The sequence below is a fragment of the Notamacropus eugenii genome, chromosome 3, assembly GCF_028372415.1.
Source record: "Notamacropus eugenii isolate mMacEug1 chromosome 3, mMacEug1.pri_v2, whole genome shotgun sequence".
In the NCBI taxonomy this organism is placed as follows: domain Eukaryota; kingdom Metazoa; phylum Chordata; class Mammalia; order Diprotodontia; family Macropodidae; genus Notamacropus; species Notamacropus eugenii.
The window spans coordinates 65,753,556-65,777,921 of record NC_092874.1 but is presented as its reverse complement, the minus strand read 5'-3'; the positions used below and the strand labels follow the sequence as shown (position 1 = coordinate 65,777,921).

Below are 24,366 nucleotides of genomic sequence, written 5' to 3'. Positions count from 1 at the left end.
TATCTTAACTAAGAGTTACTGATGCAGAAGCCATTTCTAAACCAGCTGTCTGTGCACTCAGTTAATTTGTTAGAACAATGATAGAAAAGATCAAATTAATATCAAATTAAAAGAAAGAAGAAAAATGAGAAAAATATATGATGAACAATTAAAAGAGTTCCAATCTGATATTAAAAGGCCATTGATTTTTTTTAAAGAAGGAAATAGATAAAGGAATAGACATAAAGCAATTGTTATAATACAACTGCCACAACTAGAAAGTCATGAAGTTAGAAAACATCAGGTCATTAAATAGACACATGTTCTTCTTGCCAGGTGAAGAAATATGTCAATAAAAGACAGCTTTGTGATACAAATTCATTTTTTAAAAAAAGAACAAGACGATTCTGGCAATGTTGCCTCATACAACAGAGATGGGGTGGATCACCTGAAGGAACTAGAGATATTTATTTATCCTGGAGAATAGAAGGCTTAAGGGGGACATGACAGCTATCTTCGAGTATTTGAAGGTCTGTCAAGGGAAAGAGGAATTAGCTTTGTTTTAGTTGAGCCCAGAGGGCACCTCTACAAGAAACTGAATGAAGGTTTCAAAAGGGCAAATCTCGACTTGATATCGTGAATTTTTATTACCTAACAATAGAGCCATATAAAAATGAAATGTCTTGAAATGGCTTCCCCTGATTGGAAGTCTTCAAGTAAATGGCCACTTGCCAGATATTTTGTAAAGGGAGCTATTTTTCAGATCTGATTGAACTAGAAGTGGCTGGCATCCCTTCTACATTTGAAATTCTGAAAGTACACAATGCTATGTGTGTGGACAAATTACTAGTGAGAATGTGGGCTGAGAAAATAACAACTACTTACCTACCTACCTAACTTCTCAACTCTAGAAAATTTATATATTTATTGAGAATTTGAATAGAGAACAGGCAGATGCAACCAAATTTGACAACTAAACATATCTTGGCCATTACACAACTGAGAAGTGCAGAGAACACAACATCTCACTTGACTTGTTTTTTTTTTTTTTTTTTTTTTTTTTTTTTTTTTTTTTTTTTTTTAATTTTTTTATTTTTTTTAATGTTTAACAATCACTGCCATACAATTGCGATTTTATCCCTCCCCACCCACCCCCCGCTACCTCCCTCCCTCCCCACGACTGCATACAATTCTGTATAGATTCTACATATACTTTCCTATTGAGTATATTTTCACTATCGTCATGCTATGTAGTCAGACTAAGATAAATGAAAGAATCCGTATAACAAATCAGAACATGATACACAAACAGATACACATACACAAACATGATCTGCTACATTATGTGAGTGACTTCCATATTTCTCTCTCTGAGTGTGGAAGGCTTTTTGCCTTGAGGTCCACCATTGGGATTTTTTTTTTTTTTTTTTTTTTTTTCAGAAATTCTTGTGTTATTACAAAAATCTAAGTCTACCAGAAAAAACTCTCACACACTGTGGTTGTTGCTGTGCATAAAGTTCTCCTGGTTCTGCTCCTTTCACTCAGCATCAGGTCATATAAGTCCTTCCAGGCCTCTCTGAAGTCTTCTTGTTCATCATTTCTTATGGCACAATAGTACTCCATTACATTCATATACCATAATTTATTCAGCCATTCCCCAATTGATGGACATCCCCTTGACTTCCAGTTTTTGGCAACTACATAGAGTGCTGCTATAAATATTTTTGTACATGTGGGACCCTTTCCCATTTTTATGATCTCTTGGGGATATAGTCCTAGTAGCGATATTGCTGGGTCAAAGGGTATGCACATTTTTGTAGCCCTTTGGGCATTTGACTTGTTGTTTGTTGACTATTTTTTAAAAGCATTTGATTACATAGAACAAAAGGATTCCTTAAAGACTTTCCATGTTAAAATCATAAAAACCTTTGATAGAGAAATAAGTGACTCTATGATAGCAAATGAAATAAATCAAATCATAAAACAGGAAGACATACACTTGTCAAAGATGTCTGCCACTATCATGTGAATGTTCAACATGGAATCCAAAAAGCAATTCCCTATCGATGGAGAGGTCTTCCCAATTCTTGCTGTTTGAATATAGCATTTAGATAATTGCATCAAGTTCTGGAACGCTGCAAAGCCTCCTAAATGAAATCTGTATTCACTCAAAAGAGGTTACTCTAGGAATCAGGGAATCTGAGTTCAAATATGATATTTACTATCTGAGGAACCTTGGATGAATCACTTAAACTGCCTGGGTCTCACTTTTCTCCTCTATAAAATGAGAAGGTTGGCCTCTGACATCCTTTTCAGTGTTCAGTCTGTGATCTTAAGAACTATCTACTCACAAAATACCAAGTGGATGAAGTGGGTAAAAAACTCCTTTTGTCCAGACTGTGCTATTGTAGGTCCTGATCCTGCCATTTTGTCACCTGCTAGGACCCCTATTTTGACCCACTTCTGCTTGAAATGTCCAGTGGACAAGAATAAAGTGTCAGCATGTCCTGATTTATACCAAGGTTCTGAGAATCTGCATAACTGCAATATCCTGGGTTAAATGGACAAGCAAGTGTGGATTAAGATCTCCCCCAGATTACTAGAAACTGATACCTCATCCCCACTCCTCTCCATCCCCCTCAAACCCTACATAAACACTGCCCCCTGCCTGTTACCAAACCCAAGCAGGAGAGTCACCCTCACTAGCAAAATCAATAAACCTTGTATTGGTTTAAATTTTCTCATCTAGCTATTTGTTGATTACATTTCCCTTTGCTATGCAGTTACATGTATAGTCCTTAGAACTAGTCCATCAGTACAAATATCTACGACACTGCAGATAGACAACAAAAAGACCTTGAATTGGACAAGAGGTGAATGGGCTGAATTGCATTTGAGATATTGTACGGTACTTTTGACAATTCAAAGCTTGTCCCTGAAACAAAAACCTATCTTTGTAAAAATCAAAAATCTTCCTCTGATGACAAATCATGACACAACACAGTTTCTGAAGAATTCAAGTTGCAAGTTACCCAAAAGGCAATAAAGGAAAAAGCACAAGGATTGTAAAAAAGGTTGTAGCATATTCGTTTCTTTTAAAATATGAATTAAAAGCAGCATAAACAATATTGCCAGAGAGGTATGTTCCCAGAAAAGGAAATAGACTGGTTGTATGTTGACAAACCTTGTGCTGCATTGCTACCCCTCTCCTGCTCCTCCCATGATTTCGGAAAGGCCTCCATCATGTTGAATGTGGAAGATTTTCAGGAAGAAGTAAAAAGGACTCCTGGTTCTGCAGGAGAACGCACAGATGGATTCAAATTTACATTCTGGGAAGGAGTACCAACAGCTCTGAGAACATAATTCCAGCAGGCAAAGAAGATGCCACCGATTTTTTTCCATCCCTATGTGGAAAAGGAAACCAGCTTCCTCAAATGGAATAAGATCCTTAACCTAAATTACAATTTTTATGTTTTTGTTCACCTAACATTAATATGGTGTTTTCTGTCCTGAACTACAGGAAAGCAAAATATCATCATCATTTTTACTGGCTTTTGGCCACAATGGATTTCATCCAGACTCTAACCAGTGACTCAGTGACTAACCATCTGAGTCACCAGGTTCCATATGTTTGTGTGTTTCAGAGTGGTTTCCAGGCTGAACATTTTATATTTATTTTCATGTGTCAGTGCTTATGAACAATTAGCTATCATTCTGAACTTAGCGTGTATGCTGACACCAAGTGACTGTCTCAAATCTCAGGAGAGAAAAGTATTCCATGTTCTGCATAAAAAATTTACTCAATAACAGACTTCAACTAGCAAAATATTTGCAGGTTTAAATTTCATACCTTTCATAAATTTGGTGGAGGGCCACCCAACTGCTGAGAGTAATCATATGATCTGGAGAAGGAAGAGACCTTAGAATGGACAATACCTATCTCATCACCTACTTTAGCCTCCTCATTTTACAGAGGAAGCAAGTGGCATGAAGCAACTTTGCCATTTTCACACAGGTAGGAGGTGACAGCCAGATTTCAAGCTGAAGTCCCATGATTTGAGTCTACTTCCCATTACCACCAGACAATGGTGAGAAGCATTCCAACAGCCGAGCCTGAGAGGGGAATTCTGGAGAGTTCAAATGTGGAGTAGCATGCCTATCACTAGATTTGAAATCAGAAGTAGTAGTTTAATCATTTTAGCAATGGCTGACTCTTGATTTTCTTGATAAACATACTGAAATGGTTTGCCATTTCCTTCTCCAGCTCATTTTACAGATGAAGAAACTAAGGCAAATAGGGTTAAGTGACTTACCCAAGGCTGTACAGTTAGTAAGTATCTGAGGCTGGATTTGAATTCAGGTTTTCCTGACTCCAGACCTGGCACTGGAATCAGAGGACGTAGGTTTAAATGCTGATTCTACCTATTTACTAACTGTTTGACTATGGACAAATTCCCTTTCTGGGCTTTAGTTTCCTCACTTATAAAATGAGGGTATTGGCCTGGGCAATCTTCAAGGTCCTTAAATCCTGTGATCTTTAATAGCATCTGTGTATCTTCATGGTTTTCGCTATGGTAGGAACCATCTGATTATAGAAGAGGTATTATAAATGATGGTACATGACTATCTTATTGTTCTCATTTGTTAATAAAATTATGCATTCAGAAATTTTAATTCTGTCGTACTTGTATGTTCATTAATTATACAGATAAATAAGAACAATTACTATTGAGGAAGGACAGTTCTTTATTTCATTAAATAAATAATAATGAATTAGAGTGGGGAATTGAACTAATGACTTAATGAAAGACATCACAAGCTGACTAATGAGAAACAAATTATTCTATCGATAAAATTAAATATATAACAAGGAGTCAAATAGCAGGCCCAAGATGGGTGACCTACAAGTGCCTGTGGTCAGACCCCAGATCCCAAACTCCACTGAACCTGCTGCTTGTGGGGTTCATGTCTTTCTCTCTTTGGACTTGCTACCTAAAGGTAAGGAAAAATAGGAAAAAGCTCAATGCATTTCCCTTGCCTTGGGTTTTCAGAGCTGTGAATCTCACTCTTTTTACATCTAAACAGAACTAAATTCACTATCTGCTTATGCTCCTAATTCTAAATTTTCTGATTTTTCTGTATCCAGCATGTTTTCTTATGCCAGCCCTAACTTGTCTCTGGGCAGTAATTTCAGGCTACCCTTTACTTGTGTTTCACCATATAAAAGACAGTTCTCTTTTCTTTGCTAACATTATCTCATTAATTCTCACCACATCCCAGACTAATAACACCTTACATTTTGGCAATATTTTTCCAAGGGCCTTTCACATATATTATCTTATTTAACACACACATTATGTAATCTTAGAGGATAAGACAGGTCTTTATCCTCCCCGTTTTACAATTAGAACAGCTGAGGCACTGGGATGATAAGTGACTTGACCATGTGATATGAATTATCATGGATAGTTAAATGGCAGAAGTAGGACAAGAACAAAAAACTTCTGACTTCTAGTCAAAAAATCTTCATAGGAGATCAGTGAGGCATACCCAGCACACTTTCCCCCAGACTATACAATATGCCAATGTCAAGTTAAGGGATAGAGCCTAGATACCTGAGTTAATGTTATTCCTTGAAAAATAAACTTTGCACTATCTAATAAATATTCTATAAGGGTTTCCTTGCACCAGTTTCCAACCCTTGATAATGAATTTTATCCTTTTAAGATAATACATCAAAACTATCTTATAAAGAAACACCTGAAGTCAGAGGAGACAGATAGCAAAATTAATCAAGTCTACTCTTTTTTTCCTTATTTCTCATGCTCAGCAAGCACTTCTTGCTTTGGATGAATAGGCAAATGGATATTTCCAATGCTGTGGTTATATGGTTTCCATTCCCTCAATTGACAACCTGCAATTTTTCAGAGTGTAGCTATGGGGTTGCATGTAAAAATTATTTTTAATTCTTACTATAAAAAGAGATACTATAGATCCTTGTGATTTTCAACATTTGCTAGTTCTGTTATCTTGCAGTTTCATACAATTTCCACAACTAGATCATAAGTTATCTAATGGCAGGGGTCTGTTTTCTATTTCCTGTCATAGGATCCAGGTTGGCAATCAAACCCTGAACACTACACAGATTCCATAGTGAAATTCATAAAAATGCAAAAGACATCGATCTAACCATTTGCCCTGGAAAAACTAAATGAAAATTCATATTGCTTTATAACATTATAGCATGTAGGTACGTAGGCAACTGACAAGTTAGTTCACAAACATAAATATATGAGATAAGTGCTGCACATGGATAATGATTTGAGACTGGAATTAAACTGATATCAAGTTAGAATGTCATCAGGAAATTGTGAAGTGCTTTCACTGCTCCCTAAACAAAAAAATAAATTGAAAGGAAGACTTCTAGTTCATTGAACACTCCCTTTATGGAAATTTTATGGTGAAACAGGGACAAGAATAGTATAGGATGGAGTATAAGAGGATTTCAGTCTTTTTCATTGGAGTTAGTATTCACAGAGATGGAATAATTTTTCAACTATTAAGTGAAGATAAAGCATCTGATAACTCACTATATATTGCTTGATGGCTTTTACAAAGTATTTATAAGATCATAGATTTAGAGCTGTAAGGGATCTCAGAAATCACCTTGTCTAATCCCCTAATTTTATATAGAAAGAAACTAAGGCCCCCACAGGGTCAACTACTCGCCCAAGGTCATATGGGTATAGATGGCAAGTTCAGAATTAAAACTGGGGTCCTCTGACTTCAAATCCATCATCATTTTCCCTGTGCCGCTGCTGTCTCTATATAGTAACTGCTAAAGTGCTTTAAGGTTTAAAAAGCATGACATACATATATGTGCACATATGTGTATACCATACATATATGTAATCGAATGTGATCCCTACAATGACTCTGTTCAATAGGTGTTATTCTTATCCTCATTTTATATATGAGGAAACTGAAACTCAGAGAGGTTAAGGACCGTTCAGGGTCACGCAACTAGTTAGCGTCTGAGGAAGAACTCAAATTCAGGTCTTCCAGATTCCAAGCTGAACACTTGTTACTCTCAGCCAAATGCCTACATACGTTAATTAACTGATCTATAACCATATATATATGTGTGTGTGTGTGTGTGTGTGTGTGTGTGTGTATACATATATGTATAGAAGTGAGCTGGTGACCTGCACAGCCCTCCCTCACTCAAAACAAAGTCAAGTGCAAGTCATGTCATCATTTCTCTGATGACATGGTTTTCTTCAGTAACAAAGGACAAACACGATATATATATATGTGGAGTAATGGATAGAGAATGAGGAAATTGGGTTCACATCTTTCCTGCCTCTGACACATAGATTGTGGGACTCTTAGTAACTCATTTGGAAGTGCCCTCTCCCAATACTCTAAGACTACTAGTCACAGAACAATTGTCTCTATATTTCCTCCCCCAGATTTTTACATAGTAGAAAGCATAATTTGCCTAATGGTGCCAGTTTGGTCAATGAGTATATTCATCCCTCATAAAAGGTTGCAATAGCATTGTTAAAGTTACAAATTATGAGATTTTCAGAGAAATGGGAAGACCAGTATAAATTGATGAAGAATGAGGTGAGCCAAATGACTAAAATAGTGTAAATGAAACAACTGATGGAGAAGTGGGTGAAATATGGATATGAACGTTGCATACTTTGGTATATAAGTGACTGGGTCAATTATATTTGCTTGTATTTTTCTTTGCAACAAGACAAGGTTCAGAGAGGAGAGGGATTTTCTCAAGAAATTACTATGGTGGAAAAACCAAAGGCATCGATAAGACTTGTAAAAAAGTTGTTGTTAAGGGAAATGGGGGAAAAAAACACAGAGCAGACAAAAGGTAAATGCTGCAAAATTACAAAATAAAACAAACAAACAAATGAACAATATGGCCCTAAAGATGAAAATGGGAAGATACCTCCAGCCTATTCCTTTGAAGATGTGAGAGGTTCATGGCTATGGTACATTGCATGTTTTCCTACTTTTTCAATGTATTAATTGGTTTTTTGCTGTCTCTCTTTTTTCTTTAAAAATATTGTTTGCTATATGGGATAACTTTTTGGAAAGGACAGAAGAAGGGATACTGAGAGACATATGCTGGTGGTGTAAAAACCAAAGAAATCAATAAAATTTATTTTAAGTCATGGTTAATGAATTATAACCCAAACCTAGTATAAAGTCACTAAATTCTAGCTGCCCATGTATACATGGTTCTTATGTAATAAACTTCCCATAAAGCATCATTTTACCTTCTTTGATTCAATACAATTCAACAAACATGAAGTACCTACTATGTGATAGGAACTAGGCTCTGATGATTCAAAGACAAAAATGAAAGTACCTTCCTTTGAGGTGTTTACATTCTAGGGAAGGCTACAACATGAAGGCAGATAAGTAAATGAATATAATGGAATCTGAAGTGATGGTACATCACCAAGGAGGGTGGAAGGATCTGAGAAGGTGCACTTTTTGCTTTTGTGAAATCAATGAAAAATGTTCATTGGAGGCAGCTCTGGACCCATTTTCACTATTTTGGTGTGATTATGCTTACCTGAGCACCCTTCTTATCCTCATGTGTTCACTGATATTTTCCATTTTAGGTAAAATGACTCTCATACATGAGTTTAAGCACCAAAATTAACTAAGTTGCATTATTCTGCCCTGTTGATTTGGAAACCACCACATTTCATAGACACTTAGAATCTTTTTAAACATGCTCTTCATGTTCAGGAGACTGTGTTCATGCAGCTGATATGTTTTCCCACCCTGTAGGTGTTCAATAAAAATTAGTTGATGACTATCCTCTCCTCCCATCCCTTAAGCTTGGCAAAGGTCATATTCCTTTTCCTGGCTTCTACACAAATCTGAAGAATAAAACAGTAATCCTTGGAAAGAATTCTGAGTCAGGCCCTTGGTGGAGTACTATGTCCAGTTCTGGGCTCCATAATTTGAGGGGGTGTGGAAAACTTGGAAAGAATTCAAAGATGGGGGTCATGGATTTATAGAAAGTGGAAAACACACACATCATAGATTCTCATATGTCTGGGGATGGTTTAAGAATGTTTTAGCAAGCCAGAAGTTATACTGAATCTTTTCCCAAGTCCCTTTTAGGTCTCAATTGGGTTATTCTAAAATGTACCAAGCTGATTCAGATTTCATAGTGTCAGTTCAAATATCATAGAATCCAAAGTCCCAGTGCTAGAAGGGACCTGAATGGATCTATTTTCAGAGGACCACAGAACTTCAGAGTTGGAAGGGACCTCGGCAGCCTAATACAGTTCATATTTGAGAAAGACCCTCCACCTTAAGTTCTCCAACTCACACCCTTAGGGGAATACTGTGTCCAGTTCTGGGCTCCACAACTTGAGGGGATGTGGAAAACTTGGAGAGAGTTCAGAGACCATGATCATTAATAAAAATGGGAAAAACACATATCACAAGTACTCATGTGTCTAGGATATGACCTTAGAGGCGCCTGATTTCTTTGAGGAACAGAGTTGAGAATCTGGCAGGATAAAAGCAAATGGAAATCCCCTGCTGCCCCTTCATTCTCTTAGAAATCTATATTGGTCAATATGTGGCTTTATTTTTCTTGACTAAACATAGTTGTTACAAGAGAGAGATTCTATGGAGAGGAAGGTCCTGTGGTAAGTAGCAATAGATAACAGAAAGGGGGAGAAAAAGAGGATCCATAAGACGTCTTAAAATTCACAGAAGAAATAAAAAAGAATTCCAGAATGGAGATACAAAAAGAGCAATTTTTTTTTACTACCAGGATAATTGTAATTTGTCCAGCTTTCTATAAAAAAAACAAACTATGCATGGCAGTTCTGTGTGTTTATACAATCCTCCTTTTTTTCTAAACAACTGGAATTTTTTGTTTTTGTTTTTGTGTTTCCTAAAGATTAAATTCAGGTTTTAAAAGAAAATGTTTGGGAGGGGGGAGAACTGAAACAGTCGACACTGCTTTTTTCATTTTTCTGAATAGTTCAGGACTTTCAAAGACCTCAGGGACGCGAGCACCCCGGGGCACCCACCTCAGCAGCTGGGGGAACATACACCGGGCATAGGAGGGGCTGCCAAGTAGCCCCGGCCAGCGCGGAGGCTCCCAGAGCTGGCAGCAGGTCTTCAGGTATCGTATTAGGGCATCCTCCCGAAGCTCAGCGCCGAGGAGGAAAAAAGCAGAAGGAGGAGTTGGCGTCCGGCCAATGAGAGCCCGGGGCAGCAGAGCCATCCTTTCCCGCCAGCTGGCTGGGGGCAGGGGCGGAGCTGTCCCCCAGAGGCCGGTGCCCGGCGCCGCATCCCCTCCCCTCCCTGCCCCCGCCCCTCTTGCCCATTCACCCCCTCCCTGGAGCTCCGGGCTCCCTTTCTTTCCTTACTTCCTGCTTTCCTCCGGGAGAAACATGGCTGGGAAGAGAGAGGAGGCGCGAGACGAAAGGCGAGGGGTCGTGGTAAATGGAAACTCCTGATTTCCGGGCAGTAGTGAGCGCCCACACCCTCCGTATCTCCTTCATCCCTCCCTCCAGGCTGCTACCCTTGGCCATCTCTTTGCAGACTGGAATTCTCCCTCTTAGAGGAGGAGGAAAACCCTCGGGCGGCGCTCAGTGTCTCCCAGGGATACTTTGTTTCCATCTTCTAACAAAGACCCTCCATCCTTAGCCCTAGAAAAATCCAACCCAGCAAATAGCTTTTTCTTTTTTTTCTCTTTCTCAATCTTTTCCACACTCCAACCTTCTCTTCTCTTCCACTCACAAAAGCCCCAGCCGCCCTACCAGCACCCTGGCCTTTGACCTTGCCTTTTGTTCTTGCTCTAACCTTGCAAACTCCAGGCCTAGCTTTTAGAAATGGGAGTGAAGGGTTAGAGATGGGGAGGATGCAGGTAAGAGAGGCAGGTGGGTCTGCGCTTTGTAACCTTCCCTTTGGTTTTTCTTACCTTCCTTTCCGCCTACCTCCACTGCCTTGAGACTACCGTAAGATTAAAAGAAAAATTCGACCGAATCAGTGTGGGATTATGAGAGTTAGGCAGCTGACCTCTGAACCTCTGTCCTTACCTGGAGAACCAGCCCCTCTAGGGTGTGAGACCCCTGGTGCTTAAAGGTGTTTGCTCTGATCTTTTATATAATCGCCTTCCACTCTTCCATCTCTGGCTGTGATCCAGCATCAACTCAGGTTAAAGGTGGAAGCTGTTTTCCCCATGCTAAGCAAAGCCCCGAAAATATCTTTTACAGGGTGTTACATGGCCTATAGAATTCCATTCAGTGTTAATGATATTGGAAATACTGGCCTTGGTATCCCCCCAAAATCTTATTGTTTTGGGGCTAGGTCAGTTCAGTTCAATACATTTTTGTGGAATTGAATGGGATCTGTAAGTTAACCCGGAAATAATATTTACTTGCATAAATGGAGTGAGGAGAAGAAGAAAATAAAAATGGACAGAGGCAGGTAGGGACTAAGGGTCCTTCATTTTCGAACTTGTTGTTCAAGCTTTCATTTAACAAGGGGGATTGTGAAAGTGGCATGGTTTTAGTGGAAATCCATTGATTTGGAGTCAGAAGACCTCAGTTGAAATCCTGGTCTCTGTACTCTACTACCTGTGTATTCAGTTACTCCTTGGGTAAGTTACTTCTCTGGGTCTCAGTTTCTTGGATAATATGATCTCTAAGGATGCGTTTCATCACCAATTCAACGTAAACAATATCCCCAAAGTCTCAAGCTTTAGTAGCTTAAACCTGCACCAAGACTTATATCGAACCTGGTTTTTATGACCCTCCATATTAATAGTAATGTTGCTTTACTTTTAGCTCCAGTGCTTTAAGGTTTACAAAATGCTTTACATTTATTATCCCCCTTGAGGAGGTTCATGGGTCTTGGCATTAAAATATGCTGTGGTACGCATTTTCGTGCTCACTTGGATGTGTTTTCGGAAAAGAGCAAACACTTTCAAAATTGGGTAGTTATGAGAACAATCGCTCGGAATGTTTTGGCTTCTGCCTCAAGCAATTAAATTTTCAGTCACTGAACTGAAGCTTTCCCTTCCAGTAAAGAATCCACCAAGAAATTTCTCTCAAAATTAATTTCCTTGACCAAAAAACAGCCCAAAGAAAACAACCCTAAAAGAAGTTAAGATTATAGCTTACTGTTGTTTCCCCATTTCCACTATCACAAAATTAAACCAGTATAAAGAGGGGAGGTCAGAGAGGTAAAATTTCTCACAGCTTAGAACCAGCTGGCTATAATGGTTCTGTGTTCTGAGTTCGGATAATATTTAAAACAGCTTATTTAAGTGCCTCCCTCACAAAGATCCTGTAAGGAATATGCTACATAGGGTCTCCAATTTAGACTTCAAAAAGATCTTAGAAATTGTGTAGTGTGACTCACTCATTTTACATTTGAGGAAACTGAGGCCTATAGAAACTAAGGTGACTTTCTCAATGTTATACAAGTGGTAGTGGTGGAGTCTGGATTAAAAGAGAAAACTGGGGTACAGAAAATTATGTGATTAAACTACCTAGAGTAGGGCGGGATTCTAACCCTCACTGATCCTGGATGTAGTCCAGCATTATTTATACTTAGATATTTACGGGGCTACCTTTTGCGACCCTGGACAAATCCCCCTGGGTTTCACTTTATTAATAAAATGTGAGAGTGTGTGACCTTGATCCTCTCTGAGATCTCATTGAACTCTGCCTTTTGGAAAGGAACCATGTAATGTGTATGTTTTATGGTTTCTGATGAGGAAATACTCTTATGCCCAGGTCAGCACTTTCTCTACAGTTTAGTCTTAGAGAGTTCCTGGGGTGCTTACAGGTTAAGTGACTTGTTATTAAGAGCAAGAATTCATATTTTTTTGACCTCAGGGTTGGCTTACTACCCACTATTACTTGGAGCTAGGTGGCACAGTAGTGTATCCAGGGCTGAGCCTGGAGCTAGAAAGTTGTTCATTTCAGTTTAAGGTTTTCTTGGCACATTCCCTTCTCTAGCTCATTTTGTAGATGAGGAAACAAGTTTAAGTGACTTGCCCAGGGCCACACAGCTAGTAAATATCTGATGCCAGATTTGAATTCAGGAAAATGAGTTTTCCTAATGCCAGACTTGGTACTCTATCCACTGCGTCACTAGGCTGCCCAGGAAGTCAGGAAGACCTAGGTGTAAATCCAGCCTCAGACTGACTATGCGACTTTGAGTAAGTCATTTTACCTCTCTTTGCCTCAGTTTCCTCTTCTGTATTATCTGGGGATAGAAATAGATCTCACCTCCCCTTGTTGTCATGAGGATCAAATGAGATATTTGTAAAGCACTTAGCTTAGTGTGCACACTTAATTAATGCTAGATATTTTTCCATACTACCTTAATGCCATATGACTACTAAAATGACTGTTCCAAAGAAGATAGAAAATAAAGTGTGAGTAATTTGTATTCAAGATAGAAAATAAGTGAGTAATAAGTAGTGTTGCTAAAATGTCATGCTAAAAATGTACATCTTTTATTCAGATACTGTAACTTTTGAAGTACTTGGCTCTTTGAGTACTCCCATAAAGCAGCAAATCATGTGTAAAGTATGTGAAAAGGATTCTGAAAGGTAGATCAATCAACCAGTCAATGATTATTTATTAAACACTTACTGTGTGCCAGAGCTGGGGTGTTTATACAAGTAGAAAGAAAGATAACCCCTACCCTCAAGGAACTTACATTTTAGTGGGAAAAGACCACACATAAGAGAAAGCTGAAGAGGTCAGGAAAGAGACTAGGGTGCCTTATGTTGTGCTGGGCATGGTAAAGGAAATCCTGAGTCATCGTCGGCCTAGACACCCTCCCTAAGTGAGGTTTCTAGGTGGAGCTGTCCGATCAGAGTGATGCCACAGGATGAGTCCAATATATGAATTTCAGGGATGCAAGAGGCTTCAGGTTGATGGAGGAAATCCAGTGGAGAGCCCCATAGGCTCTGTATCCTTGGGTGATTTGAGACAAGTGTTTTTAACCTGAGGTCTGTGAACTTTTAAAAAGTATTTTGATAACCATTTCAATATAACTGGTTTCCTTTGTAACTTACATATTTTATTTTATGCATTTAAAACACTTTTCTGAGAGTTTACAGGCTTACCAAAGTATCAAAGGAATTAATGACACAAGAGTTAAGCACCCCTGATTTAAGGGAATATATAGCATGGGGGAGAAGACATTGAGATCAGGAAACAGTTGACTGCAATATAGAGTCTGGGAAAGGCAGTAATGTGGAAAAAAATCTGGAAAGATAGGTTGGGGCTACATTTTGGAGGCTGAGAAGTCTGTATTATATCCTAGAGGCAATGGGAAAGCCAGTGGAAAAGTCATAGTGTTTTTCCCTCCTGTGTATGTAATTAAAAGGAAAATAAAAAACTGAAAACCCTTAATCTGAGCACCTGCTCCTTAACACTTAGAAACTGATTAGAATTTTCCCTTGGTTATTCCCAGGCTTAAAAAAGGAATTAAAAATTCACTGCAGAAAATCCCCATGCAGATGATCCAAAATCATTTGTATTTGCAAAATAAAGTCTGCTTTAAAACTGGTCCAATTGTAACATTAGGCAAAGAATTTTTTTTTGTTGTTGGCAGTTTTTATAAGTATAGGAACTTGAGGAGATCTAAGGATTTTAAATTCAAATGTATTTCATATTTTAGATGAAACCAGAATCTGGTTGATTACTATTGTAAGAAGTTTTCATTCCTCTTTCTGAATTAATCATGTTATGGGGTTCAGAGACAGCAAGAATTATTATATTGAAGGCCAGGCTCAAGCCCAGCCTATTACACAGAGATTCTGTGACCCTGGACAAGTTACTTAACTTCTCAGCCCCCTAGGTAGCTCTCAAAGACTATAAATCACTGATGACTTGCTAATGTACATCAGAAAAGGGAATTTCCACACCTGTAGTCTCTCACATTAATAAAATCTCAAGTCTGAACCTAAAGTCAGCCAAGTAGTATGATGGACAGAGTGCTGGACCTGGAAGACTTGGATTCAAATTTGGCATCACTCTTATTATTTGACCCTGAGCAAATTACTTAACTTTTCTGCCTCTATTTCCTCATCTGTAAAATGGGAATGGTAATAGTCATGAGTTAAAAAGAACATTGACAAGCTTGTCCAAAGGAGGGCAAATGAAGATGGTGAAAGGCCTTAATCCCATGTCATATGAGGATAAGCTAAAGGAACTTGGGATGTGTAGGTTGGAGAAAAAAAAGATGTAAGGAGGATAGTACATGTAAATGATAGTTGTATGTGTTTGACAGATATAGAGGCAGACTTAATGCCATCTGCCTATTTAAGTTAAGAGGACTTGAATATCACTGAACAGTGAACATAAGGAGGTTTACTTTGCCTAATGCTGCAAGGATACAGTGGCATTTAGTTTCCTTGAATGTTGCCTTATATCCATATGTAAATGTGTCTGGTCAACAAGGCAGGGTATAGTGACTTAGTTGGTAGTCAAAAATCCAAGTCAGGGGCCCTGATTCCATTCAGCAGGACTTTTCATACCCTTAGATGACCAGCAAGTTGAGTCAAAGACAGAGACTTGGTCAATCAAATCCCTGAGACAACTTTGTTACTTTTTAGGGGGAAATAACCCCTATTATGAAGGGAGAACCTAGTCCTTCACAGCAATGTGTGGGGGAGAGATTATACTTACTGTGTTTGGCATCAGAGGGCTGGATTAGGTACAAAGGGATAAAGTCACAAAGTGACAAATTTAGTTTTGAAGTCAGGAGAAACTTCCTTACAAATATAGTTATTGAAAAGTTGAAGAAGTTGTAGAATCCTCCTCCTCACAGATTGTCAAGGAGAAGGCTGGATGAGCACCTGTTGGGAAGGTTACGTCAGGGACGCCTTTTTGGTATGGACTGGACTAGAAGACCTCTGATGTCCCTTCTAGCGTTCCAGTTTTGTTATTCTGTGATTCTATGAATTCTTGTCTTGCATTTTGGAGTGCTACATTTTGTCACGAAAGTCATTCCTTCAACTCTCTGTGCAAGGTTCCCCCTCCCCCCAAAATACCTAAGTTGAATAAGTTTTGTCCATCTGTAAAAATATATTCTCAAAAAATGTTGTTTCTATGTAAGAAATAGGACTAAGGGTCAAAATGCTTTTATAACGTTAGAGAAAGCTCTTAATAATTGCCTTAATTTAGTTTTCATTGGTATACATTCACTCTTTTCATTTTTTGAAATTGGCAATTTGGGTTTCTGGGCTTTTTTTAAATCAAGTTAACCAGTAGGTTATCTGCTGTATTGGTTATTTCATAAAACTACTTCCTAGTTTTATTTATTAGTTCCATAATTTGGTTGTTTGTTTTTTTGCAAGGGTAAGTGACTTGCCCAGGATCACACAGCTAGTGCCTGTCAAGTGTCTGAGGCCAGATTTGAACTTAGGTCCTCCTGACTCCAGGACTGGTGTTCTATCCACTTTACATTTCTATGGTTTTCTTATTTTCAATTTTATTAATCTCTCCTTTGTTTTCAAAATTTTCTTTTTTTGGTATTTAATTGGGGATTTAAAATTTGTTCTTTTTCTAGTTTGGTTTTTTGTTGTTGTTGTTGTTACTATTGCATACCCAATTCATTGAACTGCTCTTTCATCAATGTAACCATTTGGAGATATAAATTTTCCATAAGTTCTGCTTTGGCTGCATCCCACAAATTTTAGTATGTTGTCTTGTCATTCTATTTTCTGAAATTATTTATTGTTTCTATGATTTGTCCTTGACCCACTCATCCTTAAAGATTAGAATATTTAGTTTCCAATTAATTTGAATCTATTTTTTATTATCCTTTATTGAATATATTTTTTATTGCATTGTGGTCTGAAAAGGGTGCATTTAGTATACCTGCTTTTCTACATTTGTTTGTGAAGTTTTGGTGCCCTAATATATGGTCAATTTTTGTCAACGTACCATATATAATCAGACAAAAAAGATATATTCCTTTCTATTCTTATTTAATTTCCCACAGAATTCTCTCATATCTAACTTTTCCAAAATTCTGTTCATCTGCTTAACTTGTTTCTTATTTGTGTTATGGTTATATTTATCAAGTTCTGGGAGAGGCAAATTGAGGTCCCCCACTATAGTACAGTTTTATTGTCTATTTACTGTCTATTTTACTGTCTGGAATTCATTTAACTTTTCCTTTTAGAATTTGGATGCTATGCTATTTGGTGCATATATGTTTCATATTATATTATTTCATTGCCTATCATACTTTTAAGCAAAATGTATTTTCCATGATTATCACTTTTAATTAGGAATATTTTTGTTTTGCTGTGTCTGAGATTATGATTGCTACCCTTGCCTTTTTGGCTTTGGCTGAAATGGATTCTGCTCTAGCTCTTATTTTAACCCTTTGTATATCTTTGTATTTTAAGTATGTTACTTGTAAGCAAAATATTGTTGGAGTCTGGTTTCTAATCCATTCTGCTCTCTGTTTCCATTTTAGGAGTGAGCTCATCCCAGTCACATTCACAGTTATGATGACTAGCTATGTATTTCCATCCATCCTATTATCTTCTGTTTATCCTTCTCTCTCTTTTCTTTATCCTGCCCCTCCTCAAAGTCTGTTTTGCTTCCTATCACTGCTTCCCTTAATTTGCCCCTCTTATCATCCCCCCTTTCTCTTAGCCACTTCTCCTCCTAATATGGATTTCTATACCCAATTTTGTGTGTATACATATTCTTCCCTCTTTGAACCAGTTCAGACGAAAGTAAAAATTCAAGCTTTGCCACCTCTCTCCCACTTCCCCTCCATTATAAAAACTTCCTTGAGTGCCTCTTTTATGAGATAATTTTCCTCCAATTCTTTCCCTTTCTTCTCCCTTCTCCAGTACTTCCCTCTTTCTCAGTCTTCCATTTTTCTTTCAAGATCACCCCAATATAATAGACTCATACCCATGTTCTCCATCTTAGTAGTCTCCTAACTGTCCTAATGATTATAAAGTTCTTGGGAGTTACATGTATCATCTTCCCATTTGGGAATGTAAACAGTTTAACCTTATTAAGTCCCTCATGATTTCTCCTTCATGTTTGCCTTTTTATGCCTCTCTTGAGTCTTCTGTGCCAGATTTTCTGTTCACAAGTTTAAGTGATTTGGTAGTTACAACTAGAAGAAAGGAGATTAGTTAAAATAAACATCTTTGTTTTCAAACCTCTGTTGTTTATGTGTGTGTGTATGCATATGCATGCACATACACGTGCTGTTTAATATTATTTTAAATTTTAATTTAATTTTAAATTTGATTCCTTTTAAAATTATCTGAAAACAAAAAGAAATCTAAGTCATAAGTTATTTTAAATGACTCAAAATAGAGATTACAGAGTTCTCTCCATTTAAGAGAAAAATAGATTCAGATTACTCTTGGTCCTGTTGTATGACTCATTTGACACGTTTATTACTTTTCAAACCATACTATTTGAAAGAGCACCTCCATCAGTGAGATCATAGGTCCATCAAAATAGTTCTAAAGTTTGCTTTCTATAAAAAGGTGAAGTGTACCTTTAGCAGTAATGTTCATATCAGTTTTCTAAGCAAAGATGAGGGAAAATCCCAAAAATCCCTAGCATACTTTCCCTTCAAATGATCATGAGCTCTGAACTAGTGTAACCTAAATTAATATGAAAAAAAATGTTTATTAAGAACATGCAGATTCAGCAGGATGTGCAGAAGTAGCAGAAGTCACTATGCCTTTGAAGCCTCTTGGAACTTAGGGTCTAATAGAGGAGACATGTAATAATAATCACTACCCAATAACAGGCAATATGTAGGATGTAAGTAGTGTCTAACGTAGTGCTTAAAAGATACTTATTGGATTACATACACATGAACATGCGCACACACATGCACATGTACACATATACTACTGAGTAGCAGCATGGCATGGTGGATAAATGGCCAGCCTGACAGCAGAAAGATCTGGCTTTGAGTCCTACATCTGACACACCCTAGTTTTGAAACTAGGAGCAAGTCTTTTAACCTCCTCTGGCTGTCCACTGCCCTCTAGGACTAGAAGTTATAGATAAGTGGCCATCTTTATCAGTGCAGGGAGTTTCCAAACTAGAGAATTCCCCCAGACTGATGTAATCTTAGGTCCAGACCAAAAACAAACACACAAAAAATCCAAATGGTTAAATAGTATTTAGGGTTGGAAAGTTAGTTTAGCACAGCGAATGGAAAGCCAGCCTTGAACTCAAGAAAATCTGAGTTCAAGGTCAACTTCTGAAATAGACTGACTATGTGAACTTTGTCAAGTCACAACCTCTTGGTACCCAAGCAGCTTTCTAAGGCCATAAACTGTAGAATAGTTCTACTTGGGGAAAGTGGAGGGGTTTTTCCCCAGTAGTAATTCCCTACATCAATGAAATCATCAATCTGTTGTCCCTTTCCTTCTCCTCCCCCACCAGTATAGTGCTATAGAAATTCCAAGTCCCAAGTCAGTAAGACCTAGAGTAACTGGGGATATCTCCATGGAAGAGGCAAAACTCAGACTGGGCCTGAGAGATGGATCAGACTTGGATGGGTGAAGTAGAGAAGGGAAGGAAACAGATGCACAGAGAGGATATGAAGTTTGACATTCATGAGATGTAAGACCTGTCTTGCTCTAGAATAGTGTAATTTATTCAGGGCCAGTTTCTCTATCAGTGTTCTCTATCAATTGTTCAGTTTTTCAGTTGTGTCTGACTCTTCATGACCCCATAGACCATAGCACCTCAGGATCCAACCTGTGGGGTTTTCTTGGCAAAGATACTGGAGTGGTTTGCCATTTCCTTCTTCAAGGGATCACCTTTTGTCAGAACTCTCGACTGTGACCTGTCTGTCTAGAGTAATCCTGCACAGCATAGCTCATAGTTTCATTGAGCTACACAGTCTCTCCACCATGACAAGGCAGTGATCCAGGAGGGGGTTACTTAACATCCACAAATGGCAGGAATTTTAAGAGATTCTTAGAGGATATAAGAAGGATCTTTATTGCCATAACCTTTGTAGACAGTAATAGATCATATTCTTGGTGGTTGTTTGCTAGTTCTGTAGGTACGTTTTTAAATATACTATGTAATTAAAGATAATTTCAACCCAAGTAATTTTATTTTCAGATTTCCGATGGTTGGCCAGGATACAACTTGGATTTATTCACATACCCACAACACTATTATGGAGATCTGAACCATGTGCTTATACCTCATGGTGTCATTATGGACAGGTAGGTAAGTTTTCTTCTTAGATGCTTAGTTCAATTTGAGAGGCTAAAAGCAGACCTTAAAGCATGATCTGAAAGGATGTATGATACCATAAAAAAAAAAAAAAACGGAGTCAGAGGCCTCATCCCGACCCTTCCTCTGTGATAGAACTGATTGATTACCTTGCTACCTATGCCTGAGCAAGACACTGTCTGAGCTGTGATTTCTTTTTCTGTAAAATAAGGGGGTTGAACATTTAAGGTCCCTTCAACTTCAAGTTTTTGGTGCATTTTTCTATACCTCAGGACCTCCCATTGCCTTCCTTATTTCTTGATATCCCCAAATAGGCAATCAATGAACCGGTTCCTTTTTTTTTGACATGACAAAAGAAAATTCTTAAGGGTTTCATTGCTATCTTCCTCAATTTTTACTTTTTAAAAGGCATCATGACATTTTGGACAGTCCATTGGCCTCAGAATTAGGAGAACCTAGAGTCAAGTGGTGATTCTAACACATACTAATGGTGTGACCCTGGGCAAAGCACATGATCTGTCTCTCAGAGGGGTGCTACTAAAGGTTTAACAACTAAATTGGGGAGGGGAGTAATGAATCAATCATTCAGTTTAAGCTTAATCTGCATTACTAACTCTTTTTTAAGTCTAGCTGTTAAAAAATACTAAGTCAAGTCTAACTTTATAGCAACTGCTGATTTCTGAGGTCTCAATGCTGGCAGTGAAAATTGAACAATTCGGCTGTGTGGAGTTGACTCCAGCATCTCTACTCTTGGCAACTCTCTAGAAGATTAAGTTTCAGAGGAATTGCCCACCTGCTTGGTTAAAGAAAGGTTCCTTACCTGATCTAGTTTCTATCTCTCCCGTTCTGCTCACACCAAATAAGCCCACACATGCCAATCACTGACTTGAATTTACATTTTACAACTGATAATGAGGGCATTGGCTACCCCTGGGATATTTGCAATTTAAAAGATGACAGAATAATGAAATGTCTCATGTAGTATGGTTCAGGATTAATAAAACTGAACAATAACTAGCAAATTTACTTTTAAAAAAAGGATAGAGGAAACTCAGATTACCAAAATCCAACAGAGAAAAAAGATCACAATGAACTCAAAGTAAATTCACAAAATTATCATTGGTTACCATACCCTGATTGGTACTAACTAATTGAGGAACTTAAAAGAAATGGATGAATATCTGCAAAAATATTTTTTAAAAACAAAGAGGAAACAAAGGAAATAGACAACCTAAAGAGAGTGTTAGAAGGGGAATCAAAAGTCTGAGGTGTCACATATCTATCAAATTGGCAAAATTAATTTTAAAAGGCTGTGGGATGCTATTGCCTTGTTTCAGGCCTTGGAGACAGGAAAACTTATGCCAAATTCCTTCCTCTGTGAAAAAAGCAAGTCACTTTATCTTTCTGAGCCTTGTTTACTCTTCTGAGTATGGAAAGAGGGCCTTTCTTCTTGCCAAGGCAGACTTTTTCCATGCAAAGTGATCCCATACCATCCTGTCTTCCATAGCAGTCAGTCCCATCTATCATCTCCACTCTCTCATTAATCTTCAATTTCTTACTCTATACTGGCTGTTTCTCTACTGCTTAAAAACATGCCAGTACTTCCTCCATCCTCAAAAAACCTTCCCTTGATTCATCTGTTCCCACTACCTGTCATCCTGTGTCACTCCTCCCCTTAGTGGCTAGACTAAGAGAAGGCCATTTATAAGAGGTGCCTGTACTTCTCTCCCTCCCATTCTGCAGTCTTCCTTCCATCCTCATCATTCAACTGAAATTAGTCTTTCCAAAGTTATCCATCTCTTGCTCACCATCTTAAGCTCAAGATGTACAAAACTGAATTCATCTTTCCCTCACAATTCTCTCTATCTTTCTAACTTTCCTGTTATATGTTGAGGGCACCATGATCCTCCCAGTGCTCGTCTTATCTTTGACTTCCAGTCCCTCTCACCCCACTGCATCCCATCCGTTGCCAAGTCCTGTCTATTATACCTTTGTAGCATTTCTTGTATATGACCCTTTCTCCCCTGACTCTTCTGCCATTCTGGCGCAGGCCTTATACACCTCACACCAGGACTTACTGTAAAAATCTTCTGGTCAGTCTTCCTCCCTCAAGTCTCTCCCTACTCTAATCCATCCATCTCTCAGCTACCAATGCAATCTTTCTTAAGGTACATGTCTGACCATGTCATTCCCCCTCCACCACATTCAATAAACTCGAGTCATTCTGTATAACCCTCAGTTTCAAATATAAAATCTTCTATTTAGCTTTCAAACCCTTCATGGTCTGGCACCTACTACCTTTCTGAGTTTCTTACGCTTTATTCCCCTCTATAATTCAATGACACTGGCTTCCTTACTGCTCTTAGCACAGGGCAACATTGTTTCTCTACTCTGTTTTCACTGGCCTGCTATCCTCCTTCAAGTCACTTACAATCGACCTTTTGTAAGAAGCTTTTCCTGGTCCCTTTACATGCCAGTGTCTTCCCTCTGAGATATCTCCAATTCACCCTATATAAGTCTTATTTGTATATAGTTGTTCCATATTGTCTTTTCCTTTATTGTATGAGCAGGGATTGGTTTTGCTTTGTGTCCTCGGCACTTAGCACAGAACCAGAGTTTGTTGATTTGACTCATCGGTAAAATAATACTGCTGGTGTATGAAGCACCTACACTGAGGGGTTTGGGCGCAAACGAGCTCATGCATGTAAAGCTAAAGATTTAAAAGCATTATGCACACGTCACTTGTTGCTACTGCTCATTTCCCACTCACCAAAAACCAACCATAGTGATGTTTATGAACCTTTTCATTTTAATATTTATGACCTTTTAATTTTAGAAATCACATAGTTTTACTAGTTTGGAGCTCCTTTGTGCAACTAAATACTTTTCCCTCAAAGTGCAATCTAATGCTGGATATTGTGCTTTGCGCAGTTGTAGCTGGAACACTGTGACCCCAACAAATGTATTTTTTTGTCCTTTTATTTCCTTTCCAGGACCGAGAAGTTAGCAAAGGATATCATGAATGACATTGGATGCTGTGACATCATGGTTCTGTGCATGCTTAAAGGGAGTTATAAGTTCTGCGTTGATCTTGTGGAGAATCTAAAGAATATCAGTCGAAATTCAGATACATTTGTCTCTATGAAGGTTGACTTCATCAGACCAAAGAGTTACAAGGTAAGGCAGCAGATTCTCCATTTCAATTGCATTTCAATTACAAAAGCCTGGAACCAAATAAAAATGTTCAGAGAAATCAAATTTCTGAAAATAAAAATTCTGAAAAAAAGAAGTGGCTTGGTAGATGGGACTATTTTAGGGGGAAAAGCTTGTTTTACTTAATTTTTTAAAAATTATTATAGTATAACACAATTACTTTTATTTTCCCCCAAAACTGTTTTTGTTGTATTGACATAAAAATATTCAACTAAAGTAAAAGTTCCACATGATAACTTTCCAAGGCTTTACCTTGACATATCAAGTGGGAGAGGATTGGGGTGGTCTAGGGTTTCTGTCCCTATACAGATATATAACAGATATCTTTGCTTTGGTCTCCAAGCATGACCAGAAACTGAAGAAGGGGAGCCATTTGCAGGTACCCTGTCTCCTAATATGACTTAAGCAGGCCCAGGGCAATGCCAAACAAAGGTTCCCCCAAACTAACAGAACTTTTGAAAAGAGAAGAGGACTTTCTCTTCCAAAGACTTTAGGACCTTAATCCTTTTTTTACTTCTCTCTTGTATCTTCTCACCCACCTTGTCAAGATGTGTTCTATGTATCTACTAAGTCAACTACTTACAATGCCATGTGTGAGAAAATCTCAATCTCTCTCATATATATGTATATATGCATATATGTATGATGTATGTATATGCACATATGTATATATACATATATGAGAAATTTTCTCTTACATATATACACACATACAGAAAGAGAATATGTATGTATATATGTCATTAGTTTGGTTATTTATGAATGCAGTTTTATTACTTAAATGAACTAGTTACAGAGCCTACTGTATGTTACCAGATTCAACTGTGAAGTGTTTTTTTCTCACACCCAATTCCTCCCCAGGGTATGGTCCATGAAAGGCTATAAT

At 38.0% G+C, this 24,366-nt stretch overlaps 1 protein-coding gene and 1 long non-coding RNA gene across 6 annotated transcripts in view; one reads left to right on the top strand and one right to left on the bottom strand.

Annotated features, from left to right (window-relative positions):
• Positions 1–11,961, bottom strand: part of LOC140532817 (uncharacterized) — a 36,833-nt gene extending 24,872 nt beyond the window's left edge. The window contains exon 1 of the long non-coding RNA XR_011976676.1: positions 10,413–11,961. This is a non-coding gene — a long non-coding RNA (uncharacterized lncRNA). The remainder of the gene's footprint in view (positions 1–10,412) is intronic.
• PRTFDC1 (phosphoribosyl transferase domain containing 1) overlaps positions 10,356–24,366 on the top strand; it is a 96,781-nt gene continuing 82,770 nt past the window's right edge. For all 5 annotated transcript variants that reach the window (XR_011976675.1, XR_011976674.1, XM_072651756.1 and 2 more), the window contains exons 1-3: positions 10,356–10,484; positions 20,151–20,257; positions 23,261–23,444. Coding sequence is in view for 3 of the 5 variants with exons in the window: in XM_072651756.1 (XP_072507857.1) it covers positions 10,437–10,484; positions 20,151–20,257; positions 23,261–23,444 (339 nt within the window). In the remaining 2 variants the exon portion in view is untranslated. The remainder of the gene's footprint in view (positions 10,485–20,150; positions 20,258–23,260; positions 23,445–24,366) is intronic.